The sequence below is a fragment of the Homalodisca vitripennis genome, unplaced genomic scaffold (assembly GCF_021130785.1).
Source record: "Homalodisca vitripennis isolate AUS2020 unplaced genomic scaffold, UT_GWSS_2.1 ScUCBcl_7168;HRSCAF=14730, whole genome shotgun sequence".
Classification (NCBI taxonomy): domain Eukaryota; kingdom Metazoa; phylum Arthropoda; class Insecta; order Hemiptera; family Cicadellidae; genus Homalodisca; species Homalodisca vitripennis.
The window spans coordinates 1-24,777 of NW_025783277.1; the positions used below are offsets into that span (position 1 = coordinate 1).

The 24,777-nt window shown below is 33.5% G+C and overlaps 1 protein-coding gene and 1 pseudogene across 1 annotated transcript; one reads left to right on the top strand and one right to left on the bottom strand.

Moving 5' to 3' along the window:
• Nucleotides 1-3,224: 3,224 nt before the first annotated feature.
• LOC124374065 lies at nt 3,225-4,373 on the bottom strand (annotated as a pseudogene).
• A 3,433-nt stretch (nt 4,374-7,806) lies between these two features.
• LOC124374066 (40S ribosomal protein S29-like) lies at nt 7,807-20,819 on the top strand. Its single transcript, XM_046832364.1, is given in 4 exon segments — nt 7,807-7,975; nt 18,854-18,911; nt 18,913-18,954; nt 20,712-20,819. Coding segments are annotated over 4 exon segments (171 nt in total). The 5' UTR covers nt 7,807-7,913; the 3' UTR covers nt 20,721-20,819.
• Nucleotides 20,820-24,777: the final 3,958 nt, after the last annotated feature.

The following is a 24,777-nucleotide window of genomic DNA, read 5'->3' on the forward strand; positions in this document are numbered from 1 at the left end:
TGTGGAAAAAATAGGCAATAAAACTGCGAGAGCCACATAAAACAAATAAAGTCAATTGAACACTGATTGTGTAACGCTGTTTACAACCCATTGAAATATTGTGTTTGCTTTATTCTTTATTTTGCATTTTATCCTATAAATTTCGATGAAACATAAACTGGAGCACTACGCATTGGCATTTATTTTTTTCACATAAATTAATTTGATGTTTTACGCTTTAGCCTTTTTTGTTTGGTATTATTGGTAGTTAATGTGATTATTTCTAAAGTGGTACAAGTGATTTGGATTTATTAACACATTGTATTAAACGGTATAGGTCATAATTCTAAGCCAATATATTGGGTCAACCTGCGATGTTTTATAATATTCATCAATATAATGTTTCCAATTAGTCAATTAGAAGATGAAAAGGTTATTGACTAGAATATTCTTTGCCGGGGGGCAATAGACAAGTTAATAGGGAGCAGGGCAAACTTATTATTACAATTTAATGTTCCAATACGGTCAATTAGAAAAGGGAATATGACTCAGACTATTCTTGCTGGGAACCTAGCCGAGTTATAGGGGAGCTAGGGCAACCGCGGGAGAGAGAAGGACGGAGATTACCTATTAGTGATCAGGACCAACAAACACACACGCTCCATTACACAACACACATCACACACAGGACTCACTCCCCCCCCACCCCCCCCCACCCCCCCCCCCCCCCCCCCACCCCCCCATTCCACACCTCTCAACCATCCCACACACAAACGTTGGCACTGACGTGATCTGGGCTTCAAATTTGGATACACTACTCAGATTGGTGTTATATTTTTTATCTAAAAGAGCAAGCAAAAGCCCACAGCGCGCGAAGCGACTTGACTGCAGGTGGGCAAGCATCGTCGTGCCGTGTATCTTCGATCTATGTACGCTGAAATTGATGTCAGGCCAACAGGGAAATGGGACACAGATTTTCCCTTTACTAGATTTTTACGGAGATTTTGTATTTGGGCGCGATTTATATTGGTTTTTACTTTGCTATGTATCCAGCACATGTAATTATGTGTCTTCACAATTGTTTTACATACATTCTCGGCTACAAGTTATCATTGTAATATGTAATAAAAATTTATCAGAAATTTTTTCATAAATAAACCTAAGTGATCACGCACACGATGCCTACTACCGGAGGCTGGCGACAGCGCTTCGCAGCTGGCTTGTCTCTTTTAGAAAATAAGATTAACTCGAAGTTAGTCTAGTACCCAAATTTGAAAACAGCCCCAGATCACTGTCCAGTTGCCCCCCTGAACGCTGATCATATAGTACCTGATCACTAAGATAGGTAATTACTTCTAAGCAATATATGACCTCAGATCTGGTTGGTTTCCCTGCTACCTCTTATAACTGCTTTCCCGGCCAACGAAATTCTAGTCATTTTGTCCTTTTCTAATTGACTATTGGGAACATTATATTTGTAATATGAAGAAAAACTCGAGGGTTCTGATCCCATATCATGTGACGATTAGGAATCTAACCGTTTAAAAAACAACTCGGTCACACATTTATTAACGCCATAGTCTTGCAATAACAGCTGATATAATAACGCGAATAGTAATAACACCTCGGCACACACACAATTTATCACTCGTAAAGATTTTTTTAAACAAACTGGTTAATTTAATGTGTGACACGGACTCAGCTCCTAGCAATACAGACTGATTTTAATAAAAATATAAAACACACGCAACAACTGATTTTTGTACCTTTACTCACCAAAAGTTTAGCTAACAGGCAACCTACAAAGGACACTAAAAAAAACATTATCAGACTATACACTTCTAAAAGTCATATGGATTTTTTAGCCTTATATTTCTAACAAAAGTGTTTGAATGATGCGATTGAACTTTAACTCCTCAAAATATGGAATTATTTAATTGAATACAAGATTCAAGATTGGCTAAGCGAAACAACACCTTCCGGCCACTGTGATTTGGAAGTTTTGTAATTTTTGTCCCCACAGCAAAATCTTTGGCCTATAATTTATATTTTTATTCTTCTTGAAGATAGTTAGAATAACTTCACTATGTTTATCACAAATTAATCTTAATTTAGGTATATCACTGTAGTGGACCCTTTAAAAAAAAGGTATCTAATATAAATCTCTTACCTGATAAATATATATAAAAAAACCTTATATTAAAAACTTCAAAATTTTAATTTTTTGTTTATTTTAGCAAACTTTACCAAAAGCAACAACTAGTGGAGAGTACTCTTATTATAAGAAGCTTGCCCCCCCCCCCCCCAGGATTTATCGAGCGCCCCTCCTTCTCATGAAGTCTATAAGCTTGGAAACGTATATAAGAATAATAAACGAAAAATTTCCTAAAAAGCTTTTCAAGTAAACTATTATAAATGAAAATAAAGAATTAGTATTATACATATAATTACTTACACTACTTAAGCAATAAGCCTATTACTTAAAATAGAAATATCAGATAAATAACGGACAAGAAATCTTTACTTTTACAAATTACTGCATTTAAAATAAATTTAATATCTTATCACAAGTATTCTGTGCGGTTAATCAAGGAATTTCAGTCTACAAGTACATTGTAAACATATATTCGGAAATGTCACAGGCTGTCCACGCATAATCTGACCAGGTAGTTGTAAATCATTCTTTACTTATTATATTGGTACAGGGCCAACATTACTGGATATGCATTTGCGTGTAGACATTCTGGGAAACTCATATGTAATCTGATAGGTAGCCTATCTCCAGTTATGTTTTTCGTTCATCATCAGCAGTACGCTGAGGGCACTGCAGTAGCCTGCACTGTTTGTCGTAGATATTTGTGATCAGATCCTTCTGAAAAAATTTAATTTATGTTGTTTAATTGATAAATATTAGCAATGCATTAACTGGAACACATGGAAAAATAAAAAATCCAGTATCTATCAGGCTACCATAATAGATGAAAAATCCAGGTCTAATCAAAAATTCCCCTTATGCTTATTCATATTTTATTTAGTCTTTTTTGCCTATAGTGAAGAAGTAAACCCGAGTAGCTGACATTATTTCACAAGGCAGTAGACATATTAAGCAACCTTTAAAACGGGCTGAAAATAACTACTTACTTTCCAGTAATTATTTACAGTTCAATCTAAGTAACATTACCGCTGTATAAAAAAGATTTAATTTGAGGAAGCTCATTATATGCTTAATTTAATGACTAATACTATTACCTAAAACCAAGCACGTACCTTTCAAAGTGCTCTCTGCTCACTGCCTGCCATTTGCCCCTGTCCTTTGGATACTTCACTAATACAGATCCATTGGCCCTCATTATTTTCTCTCCAAAGGCTGACTTTATTGTCTCCACCAGAAACAGCAAGTACGCTGCCTGTTAAGGACCAGCTTAACATTCCATACAACATCTTCAAATGTGTGTAAAATAGTTGATGCCCAATTAATGTTATCTTCACTTGTCCAAATGACAACTCTACGATCTTGGGAACAGCTTGCTATGGTACTCCGTGGTAGGCCTATAGAAGGAGCCCAAGCCACATCTCGAACCCAATCAGAATGAGCTTCCAATTTACAGTCTTCCACCCAGCGATCTCCATCTTCCTTCCATATTTTGACCATATTATCACAACCGCCACTCACTAATCTTTTAACAGCACCAGACTTAGAAGTACCGAGTCCGGGCAGAGTTGAGGTTGCAGGGGCCCAACTTACCGCATTACATCCTATTGTGTGTGCATTAGGAATCTTCTTAGATTCCCAAGCTGAGCCATCTGGAGTACAGGTCAAAATTGATATCGTTGCAATCTGAACTGCCACAAGCTAATAACAAACCATATTCATGTGGAGCCCAAGCTATTGAATTCACTGAAGAGTCATGATTGTTGTATTCATAGAATTTTGCCCAAGTCTCCTGGACCACTTTCTTTCCAAATAATAACTTTTCTGTCATAAGAACAAGAAGCAAGAAAGTTACCGAATTTGGGATGTGCCCAAGCTACCTGCCACACAGGACCATAATGTCCCTTTAAATCTGCAACCAAGCTTTGAGTTCCGTTTTTAAGATTATAAATTTTTACACTACTGTCAGTATGAACAAGTTGCTAAGCGTAAACCATAGTAATCCATTTCTGCATCATGAATTAAATCTTCATGTCCAGTATCAACTGTATTTAACACGGATACCATTTTGTCTAATTTTAAATCTTGAAGTATATAACTAGAAATAATCTATCCAACAAATAAATATAATAATGGAGATTAAAATGACTGACAACAACCCGAACTTATTAAAACACGGTTTAATACTGTTAACTGTTTAGCTTTATAGGTTAGAATAAACGTGGACGTATTGGCGTTTACAAAACAGTGGTAACCTGATATTGTCTTATGAATTTGTTTAGTATAACAGTAGCTATGGTATAAACCGTATTCCTTTTAACTTAAAACATATATCCAAACATTGATTTGATGGAAATTAGTTAGTGAAAGCAAAGTTAATTTAATGATATTCTGTCTAGTATGTAGTCAAAAGTTATATAGCAAATATATCGAGCACTGGAAATTTCGTTGTTACAGAATTTTTGTTCTAACTTCTTAAAACTGCTGATGGAAATTAAACCTGTTTGAATGCTCATTTAGTCCAATTATCGCACCGAATGTTCAATAGTAAGAGTACATTTAAGGAAGAATAAATGTTATGATTCATTCCGCGGCAAAATCCTATCCTTAACAATAACCATCATTACATTCGATTCCGACCTGAGAAGTAGGCCCAATTAGAAAAGTAAAGAAGCGCTGACGTTTTTATCTTGCTAGCCTAAACAGGAGGATAATAATTAGATACTTAAAAAACCAATCATTAGTTGCCTTAATTATTTGCATAAGATAACGGAAAAGATCTTATATTGCGAAAAATATTAAAAATCACAAGATGTTGGTAAATTATGTAACTTTAGAAAGAATGAATTCTGTGTAGTGTCTAACGATTTGATTTTTGTTTTAAAATACTTATTTATACGGATAAAATAAAAAAGATAGTTAACTTTCTAAAACTGTATTAAAATAACACTAAAAGGTGATTGACTATGTATTTCTCGGTTTCAAGAAGGTTTTGTTAAGTGTTCTTTCACTATTTAAAATTTCATTTTTCCTATTACCTGCCTGAATGTTATTGTCTGATTAATGGTATGGTTCCTTTATTATTTATGACATTATATAATTGTTTAAACTACTGCTATTACTTTTAAACGCGTGGCTTTAATTTAGTGTTTATATACGTTGACTATTTAATAGGTAAGTTCTATCCCGTTTAAGATGTAAGTAAATATTACAACAATAGTCTCGTAATAAGCGATCTACTTGAAGATTTTACAATACCAAACAGCTTTTCGACGCTACCTTTTTGTGTTTCAATATATACATGGTGAAGCCCTGGATGGTATTATAACTATTAATTTTAGATAAAATGACTCAAAGACAAAACGTAATCTGAAGAAAAAAACACTACATTATAAATTTGAAAACAGTGATAAAAAAACTAATAGTTCAATACCACCCAGGGCTTCACAAAATTAATAATATCTATAACATAGCATTTAATACCTTACAATAATTTGGTACTTTGGGATTATACCGACCACACCCAGACATGAATCGTTATTTCACATTTCGTTTCTACTGATTACTAGATTAGCGTTTAGAACAATATTTCGGTCAATATAAAACAGGAATTGTCTTATCGCAAAACACCTCCCCATCCTCAGACAGAGGTCAAAGTCGAGCGTCTAGTTAGATAACGTGATTGCAGAGTCTCGCCGCCCGTTCAGCTGGTGCATCGCTTTGTTGTACTTCCGTGTTTTACTCTACATTTCTCACAAACACAAAAATTCAACAAAAACAAACATTTACCAAAACTAAAACTTTTTATTAAAAAAAAAACACTCAAAACTTGTTTTTATTCTTGATCACATTCCGCCACCCAAAATGCGAGTGCCTCCGGCCATCAGCGCGGGCTTCGACAGCCACCTTCTCGGTGCTGCCCCGCGCTGATGTCGACCGAAAGAAAAAACAATCCCTCGAGATAGTACCTATCAGTAAAATATCAAATTCTAGAGGGGCTAATCAGAAATATAAATTGAATTGTAATGGAAAGGCAATGATGTACCATGCAAATCACGTGATGCCGCGCGGCCTGCCGTAATCAGGATTCTCGAGAAAGATAAGATAACAGCGACAACAATACCGATCACAATACCTGGAAATGCTTGTAAGTTTGTAATTTTGTAATTGAAGAGTTGTTTTTTCGTTCTATCATGTTTGTTTCTATAAATTTCTATTTTTGTGTTCTTCATACTGGTGTGGTCGGTATAATCCCAAAGTACCCAAAATTTTAATTCAACTAATGGTATTTTCAAAAACTACTCCTAGAGTAATCTTTAAAAGGCCTCCTATTCTTAAAGATTTATTACTCAAACTTTAACTATCAATGACAAAACACCAATGAAAAACCAAAACAAACACAACAAGGATTTTATCCATGCAACAAACCAAGATGTTTGGGCTGTAAAATGATAACCAAATTCGTCAAAATACATTAGTAACAACACAAGCAAGGTATATCTTACCATTGGCAACTTGTCTTGTGAATCTAAAAATTTGATTTACCAAATTCAATGTAACAAATGTCCAACAGATTATATTTGCCTCAACCACAAAACCCTTGAGGACAAGAATAACAGGACACCCAATTCGATTACAAGCACCAAACTTTAACAAAGAAATTGTCATCACTCATGGTCTAAATCACAATGACATATTTTTGGAAAAACACATATTCTGTCGAACCTGTTCGGGCAAGTGCATCAAAATTCAAATCCAATTTACCTCAGAACACTAGAATAAGCACATCAATTGGTTTTAAATGGCAACATTCTACATGGAATCGACGTCAGGTAACTTAGCCAAAATCGTCTAAATTTGAAATCAACATTCGGAAAGAAATATTTAGTTCATGTCATCTATATTTATTCACTGTTTATTTACTTTTGTTTGTATCATGTTCTTTTATATTTTATACAATCCATGCGCTGAAGGACGGTTTTTACCGAAATATAGTGCTAATTCAAAAAATGTGTACAGTGTTATTATTAAAAGTTATATACGTACACTTTTGCATCCCCAAATAAAAAACACACCGGTATAAAACAACACATTTTACAGCACGAAGTTGTTTTATTGACCATCAATATTCATCCAAGATTACTCCTGAGTTAGTAATGTTTAATGCACTATAGTGTGCTGATGTAGTTCATACTTATGGCTGGAGACATTCTTAATAAAACTTTCTGGAATGTTGATCCGTTACCTCGTAGATATTATCTGCAGTCCAGGGATGGTTTTCGTTATTTATCAGCAGTGCGGGTAGATTTAGCCAAACCCAATCGAATGGTTTAATGCATTGACAATTGTATTTTATTCGGAATAAACATTGCAGAGCTTGTTCTTCCTGTTCATAGTATAATAATTTCAAAAAACCAAAATGATGAGAATGTAACAAATACTTTTCCTCTGATAACAAAAACATGTGACTTAACTGTCCATTAAAGATTTTTTTTTAAAATTGGAGTTGTAGCCTTATCTGTACATTTAATAGTTACCGTAGTCTTGCTGATTAAGGAACATTATTTTGATTCAACAGTTTTTTTCAAAACGAATAGAAAAATCGATTGTTGCAGATATTTTTCTCACCGAAAATATTTCTAACCTCGTACTGGCTCTAGACCAGCCGATAACCCAAAAGCCACATCCGTTTTGTTTCGTTGCGAGAAGGAATAGTGGAATTCTGTCTTTCAGTTGATGGTCTCTTGTGTGTCTCCGTGAGGAAGATTCCACGTGTTTAGCAATGGGGCATTCTAATATTTGGTATTCCCACCCCCGAAAATATGGGCAAGGATCAAGATCATGGTAACTAATGCTTGTCAATGTTATATTGTTTTTATTGTTATAAGGCTTATCGTTTTGGTTTCTCGTATAAAGTAGATGTAGGTGTGGGCATCTAGGCTAGGACTGTCCCATCTGCTTTAGTCCTATGATTTATTTAGGCTGTGTTAACATTTATATTTTGTTTTATACAGTGTTAAGAGCTTGCTGGTAATTACAGCTAGCTATTATTTTAGTCAAACATTAACCAATGCTAATAATTTCAGAAGTAAGGTTATATGTTCTATGGTAATCTAAATCCAAAATCTTTTCTATTGTGCTATGGGGATATGTTTTAAGTGTGCCTTCTAATTGTAGAGTGGGTTTATTCAGTTACAAACACGTTTTTGTAGTTATTATTTTTAGGTTAAGTATGTAGCCCACTGTGTAGGAAAGAAACAAGATAAACAAATGAAGTAGGAAAACTAGCCTAAATGTACCTAAGTTGCCTCAGGCAAAGTTAATTTTCGGGTATGCTGATAAGAGTAAATTTTAAATTATTGGCTGGAGTGGCAAACTGAGATTATCGCAGTATTAACCTACTACTAAGTTTTCAAGGGGTAGAAATGGCATTAGGCAATAGCCTAACTAGGTTTTAAAGATACTAAAAGTGGAAACAGGTTACTTTTCTTGTGTGGAGGGGGCTGCAGTGTTATAGTAAGAATTCAACATTCGAATTATCGATATTCATCAGTATAAGTTGGTTTAGATTAGGTTATTGTAAATAGGTTACTAGTAGTACCAAAGTTAAAGATATCCTTTACAAGCGCTCACATGAACTGAGAATAATATTTGAGTACTATCGCGAAGGATGTTTTTCTTTTTTGCCAGAAGTGTGCTGTGAAGGCACGACCAAAGCCTGCACTGATGGCCAGGGGCATTTCTGATCGGTAACTTTCCTGACCTCAGATCGTCCAACTTCTCTGACGTCAGATCATGTTGGACATGATCTTATGAATTATATTTTAACCCTCTCCCGCTCGCAAGGCATGAATCGGCACGGCCACCACATAGTCACTGCAGTCTAAACGGCACAGATCGGCACGCACTGCTTTATCTACTAGAGCCGATAAGTGCTGCTCTCTAGTAGCAATAGTTTGTACTATACGGGTTGTTTGCTATCAGGAGACCATTTACTTTACTTTTTACAGTAGATTTATTCCATTATTTTGCTATTTATATTAGTTGTGTGGAAACAATGGCGGGATGTAGTCGTTACACTTCGTGACAGCGAAATCGATCTCGTTATTAGTAGTGATTGCTACGATTTCAAGTGAGTGTAGTGATGTACCAGAGCTTTGTGAAGTGGTTGGTGCATTGAGGATGTAGTTCGGACTGATCACAGTGGCAGGGGCAGTGACAGTGAGCCAGAAATGACCTTCACCAAGTAACTGCGCAACAAAACAACCCGGCGCCCAGCTGTCCGTGTGCCCCCTCCCTGGTCTCGTACAATCAACTTCATTGAACCAATATATAGTAAAAAAATTAATATATATAATAATAATGATAGAACGTATCTAAGTTGAGGCGCCGCGTATCTTGACCGAGCGCGACCGGAAGAGCGAATTAATTGATGTTTTTTATTTATTTATTTCCTTCCAACGGTCAAAAACCAATTTACATTTATTAACTTATAATATATGATTAAAACATACTTAAAACAGAAGGGCCAAACCAAACATGCAACTGGACTCTAAATCAGATCTAGGCATAGTTAACGTATAAATAATGTAATAAGTCCCGATGTTAGAAGCACCGTGAGCGCCTGGAAACAATGCGAGGGTTAAATAGCATATTAACAAATAGTAAATGAGGACTGAGTAGTACCAAATAATTGTGTTGTATTGTGAAAAATTTTCAATTAACCCGTTTATAATTTTATTATTTTTATCAGTCTAAATATTACATTGTTGTGAGTTAAATTTAGTGAGACAGCATTTAAATAGTTTCTAATCGATAATTTGATCATTCAAGTGTTTGGATGCTTATTATATTGCAGCCGTGCAGAGCAATATTTCCTTGGCTAACATCGTCGTGGAGCATCACATGAACTTGTGACCTTGAGTCAAACTCATTAGTTTCTTGTTAAAGTCAACTGTTGTTCCATCTTTGGATACAAAATCTAACATTAATACTGAAAAGAGGTAGATTTTGACATTTTTTTAATTGAGACATTTTGGAATAATGGTTCCTATGGTTGAATAATTAAATCAATATTTTAATTTTCTAACCTTAGGCCTATTTATATGTTAAATATTTTTATCTTTTCAAATTTTCAAGTTAAGTAATTACTTAAATTAGATTATGAAAGACAGTAATTTTATAATGATATAATGTGATAGATATGTTTGGACAATGAGATAATGTATAAATAATGGGATACTATTAGAGTTTTTACTATCTAATTCTTAAGCAATATCATGTTTTGCATTAGACTTCACAAACTGTTACTGATGGCGACAAATTTAAATAATTGTTATAATAATAAAATTGTAGATTCAAAATATTCCTAGTCTTAATATTTAGCCTATGTTTATATTGGTTTAATTTATTAGTGTGCAGTCCTTTACACATATATATAAATTTCTTATAGAGTTATTACAGTTAACTCGCCGGATGTTAGTCGAGTAATGAACACTATGGTTATCCACTACAGTATGGTTCTTTACGCTGTACTACAAGTTCAAAACCGCAGAACAGACACATTTAGCCACTGGGCGCAGATAGTTTAAAAAATACATTTAAGTTCATAAGAAATAGCAGTGCACAAATATGACATTAAAATAGGTTCTTTATTCAAGGTAGTTCTTAGGTTAGCCTAGGTAAGTTTTAAGGTTAAGGGATTAAAATGATCTATAACCATCTTTAAACAAAATTTCCTGATTGTTAGTAAACATGTCACTATGACCACGAATTTTTAGCAGGTAAAGAACTTATTTAAACATTAAAAAAATAATATTAATTTTTTTTTCTTCTAGTTTCAATCAATCTTTATTTCTATATTTATATATAGACAATATAGTTTATATATTATATTGGATATAGGAAATACTCATTTGTTATCATACAAGGTAATAATTGCATTATACTGTACAAATATTTGTAGCATATGACATCTAATCAAAATCATGAACTATTACCATATTTAAGGCATTTGAAAAAACCATATAACTTTATACATTGTTATTTTTATAATAAAATTATTTAAATTTGTGTGGCTGTGCTGAATTTATGGAACTATATAAGCTTAAAGTTCTATTATTAGAAACGAAATGAAATGAAATGATTTATTAGCCCAATAGAACATTACAATGTTATAAGGCTCGTCAAGAAATAATAACACTAAATACTAAATAACAATTAAAAAAAAAATACTAACTACAACACAAGTAACATATAGCTAATACTAGGTGGTATGATAATTTCACATCTTAATTATTTTCTGGTGAATTCGGACGAAAATCGTCAAAAGTATAAATTTCAGTTTGAAGCATGTATTCTTTAATAGTTTTTTTTGAAAGCCTTTAATGTAGGAATCTCTCTCCATGCTAAAGGTAATTTCTTTAAAAAAATGCTGACTATTGTAAGAGAAAGATGTTTTAAAATGGGTTGTTCTGTGTATAGGAACAGGTAGAGAATAACTATTACGTGTTTTGTAGTTATGATGGGAGATAAAGAGATTGGACTGTATTCTTTTATATGTTTGAGTTAAAACTTCCATTATGTAAATACTTCTTACTGTTAAAATTTGAAGATTAAAAAAATGTCCTCATACATGATTGATTAAATTTCAAATTTCCTAGAATTCGGATTGCTTCTCTTTTGAGTTTTGAAAACCTGTTTAATAAATGGTGAACTTCCCCAGGAAACAATTCCATATCTCAACACAGATTCGAAATAGCCAAAATAAATAGTTTTTGCTGTTCTTAAGTCAGTCAAGTCTCTAATTTTACGAATAGCATAACATGCTGAATTTAGTTTCCCATTTAACTGACTGATGTGATTTTCCCATCTAAGATTGGTCATCTAAAGTAACACCAAGAAATTTACAATTTTTTGTAGAAGTAAGTTTACTTTGGTAAAAAGTTATTTCAAGTTGTTCTCCTAAAGTTTTCTAATAAAGTGAAAATTAAGTATGGATGTTTTGGAAATATTTAAGGATAGTTTGTTAGCTTTAAGCCAGTTAAAAATCAAACTAATGTTATCAATATAATTTTTGAGATAGTTCAGTTTTATTGTCAGATTTAATCAAACTAGTGGTGTCATCAGCAAAGAGAATTAATTTGTCACATTAAATTGAACTGCTTGGGTAAGTCGTTTATAAAAATTAAAAATAATATTGGACCTAAAACTGACCCTTGGTAGGTCTACTAGGTAGATCTACTAAAAAAATCATTCACTTTGTTCGCTTGGTTCTCTAATTTCCCAGAAAAATTACTTAAAAACTAAAAATATTTTTGTTTTAAATTTATCACAAATTTTTCTGTTAGTATTTTTTAACTAAATATGACAACAAATTTGCTTGTAAAATTAAATATCTCTCTACCAATAAAATTTGTTATAATATTTCTATCTTAATTTTGTGTACAGCATGTATTGCTCTAACATTATTACAACAGTATATATATACTGTATATACTGTTGTAATAATATATATATATACAGTGTCGCTAAAAAGTTTAGGGACAGGCTTAAAAAAAACACAAATTTCTGACAAAAGTTTGTTTTTAATGGAAACAAATATTTAAATTATACAAAATAGTAAAATGGACATGAATACATACAAATCAGTAATCAATAGGTCCTCCATTAGCTTTATAACATTCTTTGATCTGTTTTGGCATCGAATCAATGAGTGTCAGACAGTCTTCCTTCTTGATACTCCGCCATATCTGTGCCAACATGAACTTCAGTTCAGCTTTGTTCTTGGGTTTGTTCTTCGCCTAGACGACTGGCCATGGGTATTCCATAAATTTTCTATCGGATTAAGATCCGGGCTTCGTGGTGGCCACGTCAGAACCTCAACATCATGATTACTGAACCATTCTTGTGTGTGTCTTGATTTGTGGCACGGTGCATTGTCTTGTTGAAAGATGTAATTTTCACCAAGCAATTTATTGGCAGATGGTAACATGAATTCTTCTAGAGTTTGACAATATTTAATACTGTTCATTGTGCCTTCAACGAACTGAAGCTCCCCAGGACCCTCACTTGAAATGCAACCCCATATCATTACTGCTTCGCCACCGGCCTGAACTGCAGGCGCTACACATGCTGGTAGAAATTTTTCAGTATTGGTACGTCGTACCCTAACTCTGCGCCTTGGAAATAGTTCAAAACGGCTTTCATCAGAAAACAAAACACGCCGCCAAGCTTCTTTTGTCCACCCTAATCGAGCCTTGCACCAAACTTGGCGTGTCTTTTTGGCACTTGTCATTTAACAAAGGTTTGCGGATAGCGTAAAATGATTTCATACCTGCATCTCTAAGTCTGGAACTCACAGTTGCTACACTCACATTGTAACGATCATCAATCTTGTTTCATGCTGCTTAGTAAATCAGGTGCACTTGCATTTCGAGTCCTTTTTGCTCATCACGAGTAGCTTACGATCCTGCCGAGGCGTGGTTTTACGTGGCCTACCACTCCTATACGCGGGGCATCAATCACGGTACCGGCTGCTAGGTTAAAAACGTCGCACTGTATTTTCAACACATGTTTTAGACACATGTAACTTGGATGCAATTGTTCGGTATGAACTACCGGTTTTATACATACCGATAACTTGCCAATTTAATGTCCTCGGACACAGATGAGCGGCCCATAATCCACAGCTTTAACTTTCACAAAACAGCGAAATAAACAAATCACAAAGAAGATTGCAGTACAACTGTCACAATGGCAGTGTGGAATGCCGCGCGCAGGCTTGTTTCACAAAACAACCGCCAGAGGAACAATGACGTGCAGACCGCATGTCTGTAAATGAAGGCGTCTACTTGTAGAAGCGAAATTAAAACTCAAATTTTTTGTTATAAAATGTTGGAAAAATAAAATTTTATTTGTACCCTGTACCCTGAGTACAAAATTTATTTGTAACATGACATATTTTTTTAAATGATCATCATATTATAATAAAAGTACTGTGCAAGTTTCATTACAATATGGCAAGCCGTTAAGAAGTTATAAAAATAAAATATCTAAAAAACAAGGTTTTTTTGGCAGTTCCTTAAAATACATTAATGCATGCTTCTTCCACATTTTTGGAGATAAAATATTGAAATTTTGAATAAAAAACTTGAATTGATGGTCCTTAAAACAGCCAACAATCAATAGCATTGAGAAATTAGTTAGTTTAGCGGCCAACTGTAACATTTCTCTTTCAGACAGGTGTCCCTAAACTTTCTAGCGACACTGTAATATATACAGGGTGATTCATGAAGTTCTCCCCCCACTTCTACAGCACATTGTACTAGTAAAAATAATGAAAAAATGTTATATAAACATAGGTCCGAAAACAGCTTCGTTAGCGAGTTACAGTAGCGAAAGATTTCGCCTGAATTCCTGGGTAAAGAGTAAATTAAAGCCATACTGAACTTTTGGAAAGGTTAATTAAGTAAGAAATATCGTGGATTCTTATGTATTTTTACCTGCTAAAGCTAATAAAATAGGTTTCAGAACTGTACCTGTAGTAGTTTTTGAGGGATTCAGGGTCAAATGCAAAAAATTGGGGCACGAAACAATGTTTTTTTATGTTTGATGTACAATAAACTTTGTTAAATTGGTAATAAATACATAAAATCAACAAACATTAATTGTAGAGAATTTAATTCTGAGAACATTGATATAACCAAAGTCTAAAATAAAACAGAAATAAGTACCAAAAAATTGATTTTATTCAGTACAATACATTACTAGCTGTAAAGAAATACCGTACAGTATTTAGTTAAAATAAAACAAAAACAAAATGTTTGTTCCTTAATGATGAGATAAATTGAGAAAACAAGATTAACTGTTAAATAAATTTGTTTGTAAATAAAAATATCATGTTTTATTACGTTGTATTTTTTTTTATAAAAATTTACATCAAATGTTTCGAAAATAAATGAAGCAAGCATTTTCCCATTATTGTTTACTTATCATCGAAATGCAGTTTTTTGTTTTATTAATTTCTAAGTTTGTAACGCACGAATAACAGCTGAATCAGCAATGGTATTCTGTACTGTTACGTTAGAACTGTGTATTAGTGGTGTTTTGCAAGCTACAGCAGGAGATCGGGTTCTGTGAATCGTGTTATTAAATGCAATTTTTCTGTGAGTTATAATTCGATTGTTTTATTCAGCGAAAAAATGCCTTACTTATTTTACATCAGAGGAATACGCTGATATGGTTTTTATTTTGGGTTACTGTAATGGTAATGCTAGAGCGGCTGTAGAAGAATATGAACTACGTTACCCTAATAGGAGGATTCCAGATACCAAAATAATTTCAGGAACTTTTCGTACTCTTCGGGAAACAGGATCACTACCAAGTACTAGAAACCAATTATGAACGAGCTGTCCAACTTGATGATGATATTGTTATTAATGCTGTTCATCGCAGTCAGGTGTAAGTACACGACGTATTTCTAGGCGGATAGGAGTTTCGCAGTCAACGGTGTGGAGGTCACTTAATCGAAACAAATGTTATATTTTTCATAAACAAAAGGTTCAACATCTACAGCTAGGGGATGGTCCGCTTCGCTTGGAGTTTTGCAACTTTTTGAATATTAATAATCAACTCTACAAGCGTATTTTGTTTACGGATGAGGCACAATTCACTCGGGATGGTGTCAATAACTTGTCACAATGAACACTCATGGGCAGAAGAAAATCCACATGAGGTAGTGGAACAGAACTTTTAACACCGATTTAGCATCAATGTCTGGTGTGGCCTTTTGCACAATCGGCTGATTTGGACCTTTCATATTACCTGGACGCCTAAATGCTGAGTTCTATTTGCATTTCCTTCAAGAAGAGTTGCCGCAGCTGTTAGAGAATGTTCCTTTACATCTCAGACAAAATTTGTACTTCCAGCATGACGGAGCACCTCCCCACTTTTCACGTGCCGTTTCTGCTTGCTTAAATCATCAATTTCCTGGACACTGGATTGGTCGTGGAGGGCCCCACCCTTGGCCACCAATATCACCAGATCTATCTCCATTGGATTATTGCATCTGGGGATGGATGAAAGACATTGTATACAAGACAAAAGTGAATTCTCGTGATGAATTAATTGCCCGTATTATGGATTCGGCTGTGCAGATACAGGGAAGTCCTGAAAAATTAAGAAACGCAACAAAAGCAATACACAAACGTGCTGCAAACTGTATTGATAATGATGGCCTCATTTTCGAACATCTATTATAAAAAGGTGCGTACGGTTGGCCCAACCTGATTAATTTTGCTTTAAAACTAGTAATGTATTATACTGAATAAAATGATTTTTTGGTACTTATTTCTGTTTTATTTTAGACTTTGATTATATCAATTTTCTCAGAATTAAATACTCTACAATTAATGTTTGTTAATTTTATGTATTTATTACCAATTTAACAAAGTTATTGTACATCAAACTTAAAAAAACATTGTTTCGTGCCCCAATTTTTTTGCATTTAACCCTGAATACCTCAAAAACTACTACAGGTACAGTTCTGAAACCTATTTTATTAGCTTTATCAGGTAAAAATACATAAGAATCCATGATATTTCTTACTTAATTAACCTTTCCAAAAGTTCAGTATGGCTTTATTTTACTCTTTACACCAGGAATTCAGGCGAAATCTTTCGCATAGCTGTAACTCGCTAACGAAGCGTTTTCGGACCTATGTTTATATAACATTTTTTCATTATTTTTACTAGTACAATGTGCTGTAGAAGTGGGGGGAGAACTTCATGAATCACCCTGTATATATATATATATAGTATATATATATTTCTTGTGTTCGTGTGTATGTGACTGAATTACTCCTAAATGACTGGACCAATTTTGATTAAATTTTGTGTGTTTTCAATGGAATTCGAGAATGGTTCAGATTCACAATTTGGTCCACTGGAAAATGTTTATTTAATTAATTTTTCATTTGTAAGTAGTTGTTGATTTTGCAGTATTTTGCATTGGACCCGTCAGACTGCACTACGACACGTAATAAAAAGTGAACTGATGTTTAACAGCTGTTAACACTTTCAGCTGAAGTTCATCAAAGAGGCAGAAACATTTGTTTACATTTAAAATTATTGTAAAGTGCTTGATCAATAGTGTAAATGCAGATTGCATAGAAGTTATTGCCTAATTTTTAAATGTAGATTGCACCTGTAATCAATAAACTCTAATGCAATGAAAATACTATTAAACGCTGTTATAAAAACCACCTCATTGTACAAAAGCCGTGAATGTTTGCACATAATACAATCGAATTTGGTTAGATCGAAGGCAAATGAAAAGAGCCGAAAGAAGCCGCTTTATGATCGAAATTGGTTTTCGTTGATACACTTTCTTGATCGTAATACAAGGCAAACTCCACAAAAAATACGGGAAATATCCTAGACAGAAAATTAATTTTAACAGACAGAATTTGGTTCTTTATAACCTAATTAGTTTATCGAGATTCATCTAAATAAATTAATTGTACTGAATAACTTATCAACACCTAGTCAATAACCACACAATGTAGCGACAAGAGATATGGTACACCCCTTCATAATATGCTCACGAAGGAACGACTATCAGTTATCTCAGGGGTGTTTAGAATGTGATAGTAAAAGAGTACGTAAATATAGTGCACTGTTTTTCAACAGGAAACTGCGTGCAAAGCCGCAGACAACTGCTAGTATATGTATGTATGTATGTGTATATATATATATATATATATTTTACTGCAGATGGTTGGTCTTAAATATGTTTAGTTTTATTGGACACAATGAAAGCAAGTGTGCATGACAACGTTTGTGGCCATTGGTATATCAAAATAATGAATGGGATCTAATTTTCAATTAATTAAATCTGGTGTTCCCCAGGGATCTGTCTTGGGACCATTCCTATTTTTAATAGCAATAAATGATTTCCCAGGTAATATACCATGCAAATCGGTATTATATGGCAGACGATACTACTTTAGTTTGGAGTGGAAAAGACATGAGAAAATTGCAAATAGATCAGAATGTATCAATGAATATTGCAGAGAGCTGGTTTAAAACAAATCATTTAAATATAAATAAAAAAAAGACAGAATCAATTATTTTTTCACTAACTAAATTAACTGAAGCAGAGTCTATTAAACTACTTGGCCTATACTTAGACAGCAGTTTGAAATGGGATGTACATATAAAATACCTTTGCAAAAAGCTATCTACAAATCATTTATTTACTAAGAAAATTTAATCTGTGTGTTAGTGGTGATATGTTGATCAATGCGTATTATGCCTTTTTTCACTCTCAGATTGTATATGGTATTACTTTATGGGGAAATAGTACTTATATGGAACAAGTTTTTAGATGGCAAAAATATGCTTTACGGACCAACATATATATATATATATGATAAAAGGACTGGACAATCGTGAATCTTGTTTTCCCATTTTCAAAGAATTAAAAATAATGGCACTCCCATGTTTATATATATATTTCTGTCTAATAAACGTAAAAGAAAATTTGCATAAATATAAAATTAGATCTGATATACATAACTATAACACAAGAGAATAACTATGCCTATTGATATTGACGAAATCTATTGCATCACTGTATGATTAATGATTAATAAAATCTTGAATCTTGTGAAGTAGATTTTAAGTTAAGAATGTGTGTGTGATTTAGTGTCGTGTGTTACAGCCGAGCTTGTGCCAATGGCCACGGACTGATCAGAAAGTATGGTCTAAACCTCTGCAGGACAGTGCTTCAGGGAGTACGCCTCAGAGATTGGATTCAAGAAGGTAGCTTACAATTTATATTATTGTTTTTTATATAGAACATTAAAACATATATTGTTTAACATTTAGCTATTTTAGATTTTTAATTGTTAAATAACCCTTCCCACGCCATAGGACGGATATTAGAATTTTAGACTGACCGAAACTCCAAATACAGTTATATCCGATATTATAGATTGTCTCTTGAAAAGTTTTTTAGTTTGCAAAAGGCCTCCGAAATGCCCAGTGTACGCTCCATCCTTATTGCGTTTACCAAGGAAGTATTTATAAACGACCTTCACTCTGTAGCAGGGGGATGGGAGCGCCCTTTGTCTAACTCCGACCACTTGCTTGTCAGTTCTGCATCTCCTTTAGAGCCATAACCAAACATATCCGTGAGGTGTATTACGGCTTTCTCAGTTGTCCACAAGGTGCGCGTCTACTACGTACCTAGTTATTTTGCATTCGTGTGGTAGTGTTGTGATTAGTAAACGTACCAACTATGAGTAGTTTATAAAACTTTTCAGTTTAATTACATTTTATTATCAAATTTAAATTTAATTTAAGGAAAATAGTTCTTTTAAAAATTTTATCAGTAAATACGTCTACGCTAATTTCAAGTTAATATGGCCTGTTTTTATACTTTTTTTGCTTTTACCTTTTATAATTTAGTTATTATAAACATTTGATTTAAAGTTAAAGAAAAAATAATTGTTACTTGGTGTTATAGGAAAGTTAATGGCGTGTGAAGGGTTAAGCCATAGTGTGGAATATTTATCTAAAAAAATTTACATGGATTTTTTTGTACATTTTTTATGGATACGGTATGGAAATAATCTAATCCTGTTATTTTCTATAGTTTGCTGAAAAAGTTATTAACACATCATAATTACTTTGCCATGATAGGTATATATTTATTTCTAATGATAATCTAAACAGTCAAACTTGTATAACTAAAATGAGTGCCAGTACTGAGTGTTCAACCTCTGTATATCAAGTGATGTTAATACACTTTCTCTATAGACATACGTCTCCATATTACCTACATTTGGTATACAAAATAAAACATTTCAGTATCATTTGACACTGAACATTACTACCCCAGAGGCCAAAACCACCCCCTGTTTTATATATATATATATATATATACACACACACACACACATCACACGTGCTTGCATGCACACATGTTATTTATATCTTGTACCAAGTTACAAACTTGTTTTGAGTTTTTTTGGGACAAATATTTTATATAACAATGCTTGTGACAGGAATAACTGTTCCCACAAAAACCCTACCTATTTATTCTTCCTGTGCTGGAAGGACTATGCCTGGCACTCAAAAGGTTAAATATCATTGTATAAAAATAATGTCATCTGCCTCCATTATTTTGATTTATAACAAATAAAAAATGGCATATCTATTTTACATAGGTGAAATAGGTCTTGGTAAATAGTTGTCTAAATGTGTATGGCAAAGTGCATGTAATAAAGACATACTGACAAACTAAATACCGTGAACACTGAAAATTAAATTAAATTCAGAAGGGTTAATGAAGATAAAAGTATAAAAAGAAGAGTTTGAGTCTAAGTGTAAGTTACACATCTCGTACTTTTAAGTAACAATAATCTGACTCATCTGTATTGGAATGTTGTTTATTATAATGTATCCCAAATAAGGTATTTTAAATCTATATTGCTAGGAACAATATTGTAAAAATGATATTTATAAAATACACAGACTTGAGATATATTGCTAAGTATTATTTTTTCATGTTTCAGCTGGACTGAAGAAGTGTCACAGTGAAGAGGTTTTCTGTGTACTGCAATCAACAACAGCAACCTTACAAATGTATCTATTACATTAAACTTTAATTTTTTATTTTAAAACTTGTTTTCTTTTTTGTAACATGCATAGTCAACTGACATCTAAAATTGCTGAGTGCAACAAAGGAAAATGGTGACACCCCACACATGTTTTAAAACCCTTTTGCTGCCAGGCTTTGGTATTATAATTTGATTATTTTAACCTAGATAGTATTGTAGATATAAATTTATCCACCTGAGGAAGAGATCAATTTATGCAGATCTCAAAATGTAGTGTTGCTTTTTTCTGAATCATTGAACAGTGGCAAATGTTTGGAAAAGTTCTGTTTCCTTTGCAGTCAGTTTACATTTTTATTATATTAAACTGTCTGGGAAAATTAGAATATTTATAAATACAAACGGAATAACCCATTAATAGAAGAATAAAAATATGGCCAAATTTTTATTATAATACAAATTAAAATCACATTTATCCCTGAATACAAATGAAAAGGAAAGAAGATATGAGAAATTCAAAACATTAAAATCTCCTCCCTTCTCCTCGAGGAAGTGGCCCACCCCGGAAATCCAGCTGATTACGACAAAATACCGAGACTACCACTTTACTACCCGAGGATGACTTTACCACCAGCCATTCAGTACCATAATGAATATTAATAATTAGTAGGGTGAATGGAAACCAGTTGCATCTTAAAGTGTGTATTATAAATAATATATAAAGATAGAGCAACTTAAGTATACAGTACATATTTAACTTTGGAGAATAAAGTATCTCTGTTAAATCTATAAATTTGTCTTTTTCAAATATATTTTGATGTTATTACATTTGAATTATAGATCAAATACACGGACTGTATTTTATTTTTCAATTTATAAGAATAAAAATTATGTGATTGCAACATCAAAGTATTAAATTACGTTCAGTGTTTATCTAATAAGAGCAAGAATTAGTAATTGTAACAAAAATTCCATTTTAAATTAACTTTAAAATTGCTTAGGTTTGTCTTGCTGAAATAATTATTTTGTCTTACTCCAAAATAAACCCACTGTGTATTAACAGAAGATAGAAGAATAAGTTTGTTAAATTATATAGTGACTGTAATATTACCTTCATTTTTAATGTCTTAGAAGTAAAAATTTTAAACAATCAAATGTGTTTTAATCTTTTAAAGAAGTTTTACCACCATAAATTCGTAAATTTTGATCCTTTTTTTTAAAGTAACTGTAAATTGAGCATATCCTGTTATTTAAACCCATGACTTATAAATAAGAGAACCTTTTTTCTGGTTATCGTGCACTATTCTCAACAATTTTTATCGAATTACCAAATGAAATGTTTAGGCACTTAAGATCTACTAAACTCTGACACTCGGGCCTCATATTGTAGTTTGTATTGATGGCTCCAACCTAGGAAACAACTTTGCAACATCGCATGATGCTTATTGGCTAGTTGAAGAATATGTCACAGGCAGGCTCCTCCAATGACTTTGCTGGCGCTTTCTGTAGATTATTATAGCAACCAATGCCACAAATGGGAAAATAAAAAAAATAACATTATAAAAGTGTTGAATAATTAAAACCTACCTACAAAAACAGGTGTGTATGTTTTAAAGGTTTATTCCATAAAAAATTTAATGACAGAAAAAATTAGAAGTAGGTTCATGTCTGAGTATTATATAACTGTAAAGGCCTACTGCATAACATTATTTACATATCTATGTTAACAATGTATTAGAGTTAAATTTTCCAAATGTATGTTTATCTCTGCATTAGAAAGATTCGTTAAAAATATATTTACAATTATTTTTCATTTCTTTAAAAAATTTTTAATTTACTATGCAAAATAATGCAGTGGGAAATTGAAAAATAATTCCGATCCGGGGAGACAAACAACAAATACGGCAGCGAGCTGTCAATGAAAGTAGTGCAGCCATGTGTACTGGCCATAGGGTTGTGAGGACAAACTACGGCAAAACTAACACGAGCTGTCTGCAAACCTTGGTCTGGCCAGTGCAGCTGGCCTTTCCAGCGCAAAGAGATAATAGGATTTTGTAATGGTACAGAATTACAAAAGAATTGTTTGGGAAGTACTAGTATTAAGGGAGTAATTCTAGATCTGAAACAAGTAATATATCCAAGCAATGATAGTCTTATCACTGTCATAGTTCAGATCAAATCTCAAATTGTGATGCTTTATGATGTCAAATTCATTACTCTGATTAGGTGATTATCGAGTAATCTAAAATGGAAAGGAGAAATTAATTCAAGAAAACATATTTTATTCTGAAATTCTTCATTTGTACCTCCTCGATATTGAAGGGTTAATGTGTTTACCTAGGATATGGAGTTTTTAAGTGTTCGGAGGCAATGTAGGCAGAACTTGACAGACCTTGCACTCCTTAGTCAATTGATCCTTTATAGGTGAAAAATTAATCCTGAAGCGTGTTCTCGGGTGATTTGGATTTCTTCACTGACAGCTTCTCCCCCAAATACAGTCTCACACGACCTTGTTCCTATTGTTTCTTTAAATTTCCCTAAACCTCCATGCAAACTAATGGCAACAAAAAACTGATAGAGGAATGAGGATACTGAACATCGCTATCCGCTCAGGTATATTGGTGATGTAGGCGGGGACTTCTGATGGATGCTTGTGTTATCGGAAGAGGAAATATCTCAGCTACTTCTGGGAGCAGAGCTGCTTGCAACAACTGAGTTGTGTGTAACACTGCCCTACTTTTCTTCTTTCATCATCAAATGTAACTATTACAATATCCATATTTGTTACTCTACCACCATTCATGGGCACTAATACTCAAAATCAGTTGATGCTGATGTTCCACCTGGGGAATATCTATGTGTTCTCAGGTAGGAATTCAACATTAATTGATTTTCGTCCTGTCTTCCGGAAATCCAAAGAAAGCCACAAATGAAAGGAAGAGATTTATTGCAAAAGAACAACTTGATTGTAGATTTTTGCATGAAAACAAGCGTTCACTGTGATGACTTGTTGCTTATTCTAATGCTTTCAAAGCTTTTGGATGCCAAAAAGCTTTGGGTTTGGTTTACACAGACTAGCACAAGTTTTCTTATCTAATCCTTGTTTCAGGTTGACTTACAACGAGAGTATGGGTTATCTAATCTTTTTTAAGTTAAGGGGACTGACTTTTAACGCCTATCTAACTCAATGTTAACTATATGCCAATTTATCTTAGGAACTATATGACATATAGCCATAATTTTTTTCTCCTTGTAGATTATGTCTCATTTTAGTATGCTACAGAAGTTTTTTTCAATATAACATACCTAAGTATTTTTAATTTTTTTTATAAAAAACATTTTTACAACAAATTTTAGGGTTTTTTTTGAAGGGTATAATGTAACATTTTATGAAAACCTCCTGGTATAGATGAAATAATTAGTCTGGGCGCGCGGCCCGTCGGTGGTAGGCTATGGCGCGGGGGGAAGAGGGGTGTGTGAATCGGTCATTCCTGAAAACATCACGGCCGCGCCACGGTGGCGGACTTCAAGGTCGGGCCAGCCGGAAGGGCTTGGCTGACTTGTGACTCATCTTTCTCTCCAGCAAACCTTCCCTCCAAACAATATAATACCAGTGTGACATCTGTTGTCATAGAGTGAGCATCGCTAAACTTCAGTATTAACAGTGAGTTGTTCTAAGCTGTGTGTATTTTACTGTGTGCAGTTAACTGTGAATAATTATTACGTTCAGTGTTTTTGTATTGTGTTATTTTGTTTTAGTAAGAAGCTTACTTCATAAGCAATATGTGTGACCGCGTGAAATCAAAACTGAAGGGTAGAGTTTTGCACAGTCAAAGTCGTGAAATTGTCAGTAATGTATATACCTTCATGAAAAAGGAGGCTGATGAAAAAACTTTAAGTATTCCCTTGGCAAAGGCCCGTGTCCGAACAGCAGTAGCATTACAGGCGTCTCAGAACGTGAAATCTCAAGAATTAAAAAAGAGCTTAAAAAATTTAACCGTTAATAATGACAATGGTGAAAGTA